Source organism: Cantharellus anzutake (genome assembly GCF_015039405.1).
Source record: "Cantharellus anzutake strain C23 chromosome Unknown EI90scaffold_1, whole genome shotgun sequence".
NCBI classification, from domain to species: Eukaryota; Fungi; Basidiomycota; class Agaricomycetes; order Cantharellales; family Hydnaceae; genus Cantharellus; species Cantharellus anzutake.
In genome coordinates this window covers 1,773,051-1,783,904 of record NW_024066951.1, presented here as the reverse complement: position 1 = coordinate 1,783,904, position 10,854 = coordinate 1,773,051, and the positions used below count along the sequence as shown (strand labels likewise).

Here is a 10,854-nt window from a genome sequence, read left to right as displayed (position 1 = left end):
AAGGGGGTAAAGTAGGTGGGGAGTCCGGGGCACCCTAAGGCAGGGTGCTGAACCCTGACACCATGTCCGGATGTCCCACCACCCATTCCCTGGCACACCCGGCCGATTTCCATGCACCCCTCACACACTCTTGGTCCCCCAATCACAGAACGCTAAGTGCCAACAGTGGTCAATGGTAGGCTGTGAGTAGGAGAAGCAATAGTGCTGGGTTGACATCAGATGTCAATATTGTACACTCTCTTGTTCCTTGCATGGGCGATTGGACCCCGGCACTAAGTCGCTTATCCATATAAGGGAATCCTATTTCGTTGAACCTGATCCTTCCAACTTTTTTAGGAAAATGAATGACCAGGGTCACATACCCGATAAATTCAAGACGGCAGATTTTTCTGCAAACAGCTGTAAGCCGAGACTTTAAGGACAAGAGCCGAGTGGGAGCGGAAATGGTGGAAGGAGAGTAAAGGACAGGCAAGATGACGTAAAAGAAAGCATGTAAAGAAAAGCAAACAACCCAAAAGGGAAGATGATGACAAATTTTCAGCGTCGCCAATTGCGTAATATCGGGAGTGGTTAGTGACTCTGTGTGCAAAGTAACAATGCTTGAATATGACCAAAAACTACGAAACAAAACCAATACCCGACAAAAATCATATGGGATCTGTATTCCTGGGACATGAAGGCCATGTACAAGCCAATCAATCACTTTCCAACTGCTTTGACCATTCCGCGAATTCTCGGAGGCCATCAAAAAACGGTTTCAGGTTCTCAAAGGCTTCCAAACTTTTGCCCTTTGTCGCCCGAGGAAAGTCCTCAACAATAGTGGGAACCGCGAGAGTAGACTGGTAATGTGGCTCAATAGCTGGTGAAACCGCTGCGAAAGTCTTCGAAGTGCAGCCATAAGCGACAATTTCATAGTGGTGGTCTTCTGGGTGCACTTTGTTTTTAGAGCCGCGAGTCTCGCGATGTGTCTCGTGAGTAATGGTCACAAGCCCCTCCCCTCCCATCTCCCTGTCTCCGAGCTCGAAAATGATTGATATTACTGGCATCGTGTTATCCGGAACGGTGATTCCGCGAGAAACGCGACAATATTCAGCCTCTTCGCGGTTCTTAAATTGCAAGTTGATGACTGACGTCGATTTCAGTGAGATGGGCTCGGCTGCGTGACGCATATGAACAGGAATAACAGCATCAATCGACTTCTGATTATCTTTGGCTTGGAGGGCCATGCCACGCAGCAGAGCTACTGCCAGGTTTGGAGCAGACAGCATTTCAGAGTTTTTGGCCAGGGCGAAATGGGAAAAAAAGACATAAGCATTTGCAAATGCTGTTTGCAAATCAGGGATGTCCGCCTTGGCCGTCACCGACTTGGCTTCCAACACCATAGCATCGAATGGCTTCGCAAATAGAGCCTTAAGAAAGTCAACGACAGGGACAGGTCGATGGAAATATGGGTCAGGTGAAGGTTTCTTTGGCACAGAGTGGCTTTGTTTGAGGGCGATATCGTGAGCAATGGTCACAAGAAGTCGACCGCAGAGTTCCCCGCGCTCTCCCTTCGCAAGAAGTCCCTTCTCACAAGCCTGAGCTAGGATTTCTGGACCTTGCAATTCTATTCCACGGCCATCCAAAGGGTCGTTCAGACACCTTGCTGCTGCCTCAGCTAGTATAGGTTCAGAGGGCGATCCGGTGTGCATGAACTCGCGATGCTCAGGGATAGCATAAACAACACGCATGTGAGACTCAACAAGTTCTGATTCCGTAATCCTCGAGGCTTGGGTTGTATTGTCGAAAGTTATCCCGATGCGAACCCCCAGAGCAGCAACGCGAGAATGGAATACTTTCACTTCGTCCCCTTGCGCCATCAGTTTGTCTCTGGCGAACGGTATAACAGATAATCCTCCCCGCTCCAACCAGTTTTTGTGGTGGACATACCATCTATTGCGAATTTAGTATTCTGCCGCAAATGTAGCAGTCACTTACAGGCTACGTCCGAACCCTACCATTACATCCGTTTGGCCCACGTTTTCGAGGCTGCATTTTTTGTTCTTGCCCTTCAAAGATTGAAATACTTTTTTGGCAAATATGTCGAACGGCAGCTCAGTGAAAGGAGGGAAAAGGCGGAAGCCCTGAGAAATGCGAACTGATGGATGGCTAGCGGGCGAGGGTGCGGATTTCTGGAGATGAGAACTCGTAGATAAAAAAATGAAAAAAACAGGGAATTCTGTCAGCTCAGACAGCACTGTGCCAAGATTATGATAGGGCGAGTAACTCCGGGCCGTGTTCTTTTCCCGTGGGACGAGTTCGGTAAGCTGGTGAGCTTCATCAAAGTAAATGATGCATTTGACTTCTGCTCCCCCATCATTACTCGCCATGGCCTTAACAAACGTGTCACACGACTTCCGCATTCTGGTGTTGAGCACCTCCAGTTTCGTTTGGGTTTCTCTTTCATCTGGTTGTAGCTCCATCAATTTGAGCTTCCCAAGGAAATTCAGCATGAGGCAGCAACTATTAATACCTCTAGACATCACCTTACGTGCCTCATCCACCACAGAATCCAGGAACACCTTCCTATTCACACCAACTTCGGTATCGGTCCGTCCTTCGTCGAGATATTCAGCCCATTCATATGCTAGCTCTGCTCCTGTTTTATATTTGAACCTGAGTGTCTCGAGAAGTGCGGCGGCCTTTGTGAATAGCACGCTCAATATAATTGCATACTCTGCCTGCAGCCGAAGATCGCTTTTTGCATGATGTCCTTGAAAATAACGGCGAAACTCTGTGTCTGGAGGAGGATAGGCTAGCGGTAAAATTAACATCGATGATCGCAAATATGGGATTCGCGATGATATATTGCGCACTTTTGAGACCATGGCCAAGTTCCTCACGAATATTGATTGGAATCGTAAATATGGAGAGCGAGGCTTCAGCGACCATTCTGGATTTCCCCATACCCGAAGACTGGATTACTGATAGCGACAAATTATATGGTCTTGCCATCCCGGCACTTGACTGCCAATAATCGTTCAATGTCTCGATAAGCAGCTTGTGCGTTGCTCCTTGGTAGGGCTCTTCAAATGCGTCTTGAAGACCTGATGCAACCCGTCAGGCGGATGAGGGGCTCATGATAAACAGGTGCTTACCGCGAATACTACGACTGGCTGGAAGCCCGCCACCCACCTGACTAGTAGTGCCCGTTAAGGGCCGCACATCGACTAGTAATGGCATCATATACACTATAATACTGCCACAGAGCGAACATAATTTACCATCATTCAACAACTCAAAGAAAGACTTGTTGCGGTATGCTTTAGAAAGCTTGGACAGTAAATTTGGGGCAAAGATGATATGTTCATCACATGTCTCCTCGTCAGGAACGGTACCAGTGGGTGAATGGGTTGAGAGCAATATATGTAGCAATTTTGGTGCTGCGCGAGTACCGAGTTTTTCTCCGAAAACTTCAGGATTTGTAGAGCGATAGTTATCGATCGCCAGGATAACACGACTATCGAACATTTTCCGATCATCCCTGGCAGCCCCATCTTCCGGGTCGACATCCATTGGAGTAGTTGTGACAAGAGTAGCGGGCCCTTGGCGCGACAGGCGGCGTCCACCAAGTTATAATTTATATGCTCGGGTCACGCCTTTAGCCGTGTTGCAGCGGAGTTGACCGAATTCACTGTCGCGGCAGTTAGTCATCTTGCACTGCATCCCATCAAGAGAAACAGTGGGACTGGGCAACTCAGGTTGTGTCCGTGTACCGCTTATGTAATCAGATTTGGGCAAAACATGGCCTCGCAAATGTTCCATCGATAACTCGTGAAACTGTATTCCAAGTCCCAACAAAAACCTAGAGAGTGTGAATATACAATGTAAAGTATGTACTGAGCGCTCAATCAGAAAAATCCACGCATTATAAAATGAGCATGTAAACAGACCAGTTATGGTACCTCAGATAGCAGATCCTGGCGACTCTACAGATCGTGCATTATAGCGTTTTACAATATCTTGGAGTAGTGCCTTCCGGGGCCCAACTCGTACCTTATTGACTGCTGTTCAATTAGGAATAAAGGTGTCCTTAGGGGCCAGCCAACGAGCTTGTTGATCTGTTCAATTAGCTTTTCCCCCGTCATTGCAGCAATCACTGTAGCACCCAACTGGAGTATAGTACACTCTAGTTTCTCCTCCTCCACTCTCTTCTTCTCATCTCGTGCCTTCTGGGCTTCATGGCTGGCAGCGGCTTTTGCTGCCTCAACTTTGTCCATAGTTTCCTCTCAAGATTCTGTGTGTTCTCGATGCCGAGCTTCCTTCCTGAGGAATGGATGATGGGCTTCACTGAAATTTGCCCTTATGAAGCCCTCAGTGTTGTTACAGCTATACATCGCCAATGAATTAAATGGGCAGTTGATTTTGATTGTTTTGTATGCAACGAATTTTCCGTAATACTAATACCAATCGCTGAAAATGTAAAAGGGTATAAGGAGCATGGTAGGAAGTTGTTCTAAAGTCAGAAGAGCATCAATTGAGCTGAGTGTGCCCCAGGCATCTCCAGAATGCGCTATTGAGTGAGACGACGTACACACGAATAAACAAATGATCACCCAACAATTTCAGGCTCGTCACACAGCAGCTAAGCATGTAGAAATTCTCCTGGATGTGTAGAGGGTCTTTTTCTATAATTCGGACTGTTGGATTTTTATAAAACGCGCTGGTTGTCGAGAACGGTTGTAGAGCCATGAGAACTCATTTTTTTTTACAATTCCTCAGTCCAATTATCAGCTTTTACAATTCCAAGTAACTTTTGATTCAACTTTTTGTTGCATGAGACATTTGTGATGAGTTATAAAACTATACTTCCACAGGCTGCTCTGCGGCCAGTCTAGCTTACATAAGCAGTCTCGTCCCCAGAAACAGCCGAGCGGGTTAGTGTCACGTGGGATTCCGAAACAAAGTCTCACAATCGGAGATACTTGAGTACTTCTAACATCGGGATCATCACCAGTGTCACCCCTCCATCACTCCTCACGCAAGAGAAATATGCAGATTTTGAACATACACACCCCCCACTCTTCCTTTTCTATACTGCATTCTTGTGCGATGTTTAGCTCCTTGGCATCTCGGTACGCTACTCACCACTCCCTAACACAGTGCAGCAGGACAACGTACAGATGCTATTTGAAAAACTGAGCCGTAAATCAATTGGCGCTGCGAGGGGGAAACACGTTGGTCCTGGCTGGGTCAAATACCAACATGGCGGCTCCTACTGGAACTTAGACGATGGTAGGTAGCCAGTCAATAGTCGGCGCCGAGCCCTCGTTCGGCTTCCGCTAAAACTACCTCTTGTGTACTTAAGAGTCCGACTACTCTATTTTCGCATGGAGACACAAGTCAGACGCTCTGGGCAGTGAACCCGAAGTTACAATACACATGCATGACCCAGACACACCCCTTCCTGTGCCTCCGGAGTTCCAGAATCCTCACTTTTACACCTTCCTCCCTACCGAGCCTCCCGCCCCCCGCCCGTATGCCAAGTCTCTCCGCAGTGTTCGCTCTCGTCGGAGTACCAGGTCCTTACCTGATGCTCCGTATAACGAACCAACCGGTGTGGCGAAATTTAAGGCAGACTTTCATCGGTTCCATAGCGAGAACGGCGTCCGCACAGTCAGAGGGAGCATCGGTCCAGTTAGTAATGGTGTGCAACTTTCCCTCGGTTATCATCGCTGACCAATCTTTGGCTGACGTGATGTATGCTTAGTCCGAATGCTCTTGAAGAGCGGATATCGCCATGTGTATATTTCTCGTAATTTTGCCAAGCGTCATGGTTTTATTCCCGAAAATGCCACCCCAGGAATGTACGGATACACTGGTCTGATTTCGATCGGTGAGAGTTGATCGTGGTGGTCATGGTTGAACTGAACCCTTGATGTCGATCCAATATTCAGGCGAATGGCCAATTACTCTTGGTTCAACCACCACACGACATCAGGTTTATCTGTCCGAGGAAACTCATTTCGATGTCGTCCTCGGCCGATCCTTCATGGAAAAGCGCAGCGTCAAGGTCGACTTGTTGGATTTCACACTCGTCCACTGCATGGACACAGGTGAAAAGATTGACTGCGAAGTTGTCATCATTCGCGATGGCAAGGGAGAATATGTCACCGTTACATAAAGACTGCTTTCAGGATCTCAGGATACTATTAATGCTTGTTACTCTGTACGCTGTTGACTAATGATACACCAATGTATGATTTGGAACGAGCATCACATTCTCTCCGCTTTAAATCGCGAAATCCGTTCCCCAGTTTTCCTTGGTCCCGCTCGAGCGTCCTGCCTATTATGACTACTTACGGACTCCACTACGGCAGCTGACATGGTGCTTATTCTCCGGCCTGGAAATGACGCAGCGCTGGTATTAGTTGGATTCTCGGGCGGAGGCATGGCAGAACCAGGCAGAGCCGCTTGCTCCGGTGTGAGGATGACAGACGTGAAGCCACCTGCAGGATCATAGAAAGCGGCCGGTACATTGGTTGGCCCCGAACTCAGACGTCCCAAGGATGGTGTGGTGACTCGAGTGGATTTGGATACAGGTGATGGAACAGCAAGAGACCTCTTGTCTGTGGCGTTGCCGATAGCAGGCTTAGCAGTCCGTGATGCTGTCGAAGCCGACGGTTTTGACGTCTTTAATCGGGAGCCAGAAATCGATGCGGAGGGGCTTGGGGCCAGCCGATCCACGACTTCGGAAGTAGAACTCTCCGTAATGGAGGCGACTGTGCTTTCACTGGGCCGAGTGACAGTAATAGGGACGGCAGGAAGGCCAGTTTTGCTCTCGACAACATTGGCTTGCTGCGATTCTCCAGCCGGCGACCCTGAATTGAGCTCTGCAGAACCAGAACCACCATCATCCTCATATAACGTAGGGTCACCCTTCAGTATCCTCTCAATAATCCCACCGCTTCGTTTGTCCAACGCATCAAGATCGTCTTCATCCCCGCTGACTTCATCATCCCGGGTAACAAGTTGACCCTTTTCAAACTTTCCAAACCTGATCGCTGAGGCAAGACGCGGGTCGCTGGGTGTAGGATCCCCGGCCGTTCGCTCAGCCTTGAAGCGAGACATGGACGATGGACGCGCTTTCGTCGATGCGCGATTGGCTTCCAGTGGGACGTACTACCGTCTTCGATGAGCACACAGCGCACCCTTGAGAATAAAAGCAGTGGCAACTAACCGGTTGATCCCAATCACCCAACTTTTGGGTTGGCCGAGGATCGGGTGGGGGTATGGTCTGCGAAAGCCCCTTCAACATCCCCTGTTGGCGGAAGTACTCCATCGAAATGTCTGCTTGCATTCTCAATTCGTTGAAATCATCGCCATCTTCATCGTCGGGGTCTTCTTCCTCACTTCCCGAGCTGTCATTCGATGCCGAAGAATCGAGAAGATGATCTTCGTCATCATCATCATCGTCAGAATCCGCAGTAGGCGTTTGGATGATGCGAGCGATCCGACGTGTACTACCGGGCTGCGGAGGGATCACAGACTTGGATGTCCTCTCAACGACGTTCATTTGCATAGGCTGCACTGCCGTAGGCTTGACATCTTTTAGTCGGGCTGGAACGACGTCACCCCATGATTCAGTTCCATTGTTAGGAGAGGGACGTTCGTCAGCCTGCTCAGGTTCGGCAAAACTAACTGATTTCTTGCCGGGTCGTGTAGTCAGGGGTTGGGACGGAGAAGCGGAGGAAGGGGAAGGATGTGTTCGGCTAGATTCTGGTTGTTGCAGTTGAGAGGCAGGTGGCGTCGGTTGCTTTTTCGGCTTCTCTGTAACGGGTTCGCCAGATTTGGGGCTAGCTTTCACAGGGATCTTCGCGTCCTTCGCCCGTTGGACATTCCCTTCCCCTGACCGTCTACGTTCTTCTTCTTCCTCTTCGTTTGCTTCAAGCATGTCAAGCCAAGCCTCACGTTCTCTCTTGCGTCGTTGACATTCTTCGGCGCTCCGCGCCTCCAAAGGTTGCGGTCTTGGCGGCGCCTCGGCAGTTGAAGATTGTGAATTCGAAGCGACTGGCTCTGTTATCTCGACAATGGGATCTCCGTCTTCGTTAAGAACCTAATAAAGATAAAGCCAACACGCACTGAGTGAGATCAAAACAAGCAGATAAGGAGGCTAAAGGCAATACATGTCCATCCTGCGTCGTGATTCCTGCACTCTCATCGGGATCGATGAGCATATCGCTAAGCTGATTTGCCAAAGCCTGGAGCTTTTCAGGCGAAAGGTTATTTTCTCCTCCATTGCGTTCAGCGTTCTTGGCCGTAATGGAAGTTAACAAGGCAGTGATAGCTAGGATTTGACATCATCGACGGGTAAGTGGTTAAATGACACAATACTATTGAACAAAGAGCCTTGTACCCTGTTGTCGTTTGAATTCGATACTCGTAGCGGACGAAGCCATCGAGGGATCAAAATCAAATTTTCAGTTCTCACGCTTCGGGTCGTACTGCCAATCCGAGGAGAATCATAGCATCCATCTGCATATAGGGTGTGGGTTACTGCGATTCATGCACATCCTCACAGGGAGGGAATTAATAAAGTTACATATGGCGTGGATTGAACCACAAATGTAAAGTATGATGTAACATTAAATAATGTCAGCGGAAACGCAATGAGCGCCATTGCAGCCGTTCAACCATAGAAAGGATTGCATCCTCCACAAATGATACTCTGAACCCCGAAACTCATGAAGCTCCCCAAGAACAGCCCTCCAATCAGACAAAACTGTGCAACGGTAGCGGCGGCGTCCACTTCCAGCGTTCCATTCCCAGCACCGCCCTTCATCAGCTTGGCTTCCTCGACGAGGACACGTAATCGTCGATTATGCTCCACTGAAGTCGCGCTCATCATCACGATATTAACGAGATAACCACTCGATATCGAGAATAGCAATAGAACGATGAAGTACGCGATATCCGAGTTGATGAAGGGTATAGATGGGTGCGGTGAAGACGCCTTGCCGTTGACATTGCACATTAGGAAGAGAGGAACGAAGATTAGACGTCCGATAGAGGCTAAAAGTAATTTGGGGTCGTTGAGGCATTCATTCCACCATGACAAGTGAGTCGGGGAGGCGATGTCTCTGCCGATGTAATCACCGATATTGAAGATAACGAAGTGAAGGGATACGAATAAAGGAGGTGAAAGGAAGAAGTGACTCTGTGAATGATTCACTGAGAGGATAGTTGACGTTATAGGTGGGAAAATAGCCTGGGAAAGTTCACCGGTAAAACAAGTCTTCAAGGTGATGTAAAGCCAACTTACCAAAGTCACAACATAGATTAAACAAACAGAAATATTATAAAGTGTGTTCATCTTCGCTACCTTCCAGGTAATATTTGAGGTGTCATAAAGTAGCTGGCTCGAGCTCATTTGTCTGTGGAGTTCAACGCTTCTTGACAGGAAAGCTTGGTCGTCCTCTGTATCGACATCACTCCCATAATCCGAAATTTCGTCTGGAGTAGGAGCTTCGACCTCTAGGATGGTTTCGGCATCGTCCTTTTGATCCCTGAAGAGTACCACGGAGCGGTACAGTGGCGATCGGACCAGCGCGGAGTGCGCGATGAGCGAGACGATCATATACACCGTCGCTAACCCAAAGAAAATGAAAGCGAACAATGTAAGGCCTCCTCCATCACTTTCTCTGAACGGTTGCAAACCGATCAGCGGTTTGCCCGCTCGCACCTCACCCTCTTCTTCACTTCGGAGCGAAATGGCAGCGGTTACATACTGCACTACCGACACGACTATCCCAACCGCGCTTTGCCCTGTAAAGTATACTTGCATAGCTTGTGGCCCAAATAACGCAGCAACTCCTACCACAGCCGATTGCAGATACCCACTCGAACTTGCCTGAATGGCCGAATTAATGATCACGAATACGAAGAAAGGTGCCCCATCTTTAATGGGTAACAGAGGGGATATCGCGAAGAGCAAGAGCATGGAAATCGTTAGGATGATTGCATGTTGAATTCGAGAGGCCGATGAGGAAGGATTGGAAGTGACGGTTGCCTTCGCAAGACAGAGGAAGAGGAGGGACGTGAAGGAAACGCTGAGATAAGATGGGAATGTCTTCTCGAAAGCTGAGTCTCGCAGTCGGGTCAGGAAATAAGGGGTTGCTGTAATCAAAACTAGAAAGTACAAGATAAGAACCCACTAGAATTGCACAAGGGAAACGGGAAAAGCGTACCATTCCACGATAGGAGTACAGCGGCACCCATAGTAAAGAAGATGGTTCGCACGCGTTTAGGGAGACGACTAGGAGGATGGCCATGTCTCTCAGGAGAGTGTTGGAGAGAGCCACGACGATAGGAGCGAGACGGCGAATGTGAGAGAGGAGTTTGTTCAGACAAGTGGGAGCTATTAAGCTTGGAACTCATGTTATCCGTATGGGGGCTATCGAGAACGTCTAGCAGGTCTCAGACACTTGTGTTAGCTTAGAGGGAATGGCAGTGATAACAGGTAGATGGAAGCTTTCGGCCTCTAAAGTTGGACTCGGCAACGTTTATCCGTGATGTCAATAAAACTGGGTATGATCTCCAGAAGACTAGCTGAGAAACGGAAGGGTTTTGCAGAAGTGCACTAGTCTAAAACCGTGCAAGCCACAAATAGATCTTCAAGAGAAGACATGTTAGGGGCTTGGACGTCATGCATAACTAGCTTCATCATTGTGGCGTTACCGGTGATTGCCGATTCCCAAATCAGTCACAGTTAGCTAGTTAGTCTGGCATCCATTTCTTGCATACGCTATATACACCGGAGGGAACACATCACCACACACAATTACGACAAGAGATCGAAAGCGGAGAGATTAAAAA

At 48.5% G+C, this 10,854-nt stretch overlaps 4 protein-coding genes across 4 annotated transcripts; 1 reads left to right on the top strand and 3 right to left on the bottom strand.

Annotated features, from left to right (window-relative positions):
* Positions 1-695: 695 nt before the first annotated feature.
* Positions 696-3,740, bottom strand: EI90DRAFT_3149527 (uncharacterized protein; the record flags this gene model as incomplete). Its single annotated transcript, XM_039065591.1, has 6 exons — positions 3,264-3,740; positions 3,138-3,209; positions 2,856-3,086; positions 2,526-2,794; positions 1,978-2,471; positions 696-1,932 (listed from the first exon to the last, which is right to left on the bottom strand). The coding sequence occupies exons 1-6, from the start codon at positions 3,553-3,555 to the stop codon at positions 696-698; spliced, it is 2,595 nt and encodes an 864-aa protein (XP_038923976.1). The 5' UTR covers positions 3,556-3,740.
* A 1,195-nt stretch (positions 3,741-4,935) lies between these two features.
* On the top strand, positions 4,936-6,290 carry EI90DRAFT_2987399 (uncharacterized protein). The gene is made up of 5 exons (XM_039056012.1): positions 4,936-5,086; positions 5,143-5,274; positions 5,348-5,686; positions 5,750-5,875; positions 5,937-6,290. Exons 1-5 carry the CDS (start codon positions 5,032-5,034, stop codon positions 6,161-6,163), a joined length of 879 nt encoding a protein of 292 aa, XP_038923975.1. The 5' UTR covers positions 4,936-5,031; the 3' UTR covers positions 6,164-6,290.
* EI90DRAFT_45518 (uncharacterized protein) lies at positions 6,210-8,129 on the bottom strand. The gene is made up of 2 exons (XM_039067637.1): positions 7,220-8,129; positions 6,210-7,161 (listed from the first exon to the last, which is right to left on the bottom strand). The coding sequence occupies exons 1-2, from the start codon at positions 7,931-7,933 to the stop codon at positions 6,256-6,258; spliced, it is 1,620 nt and encodes a 539-aa protein (XP_038923974.1). The 5' UTR covers positions 7,934-8,129; the 3' UTR covers positions 6,210-6,255.
* Positions 8,130-8,515: 386 nt separating this feature from the next.
* EI90DRAFT_3028239 (nucleoside transporter-domain-containing protein) lies at positions 8,516-10,718 on the bottom strand. The gene is given in 4 exon segments (XM_039058047.1): positions 8,516-9,247; positions 9,302-10,167; positions 10,227-10,604; positions 10,616-10,718. The coding sequence occupies 3 exon segments, from the start codon at positions 10,414-10,416 to the stop codon at positions 8,669-8,671; spliced, it is 1,635 nt and encodes a 544-aa protein (XP_038923973.1). The 5' UTR covers positions 10,417-10,604; positions 10,616-10,718; the 3' UTR covers positions 8,516-8,668.
* Between the last annotated feature and the right edge of the window lie 136 nt (positions 10,719-10,854).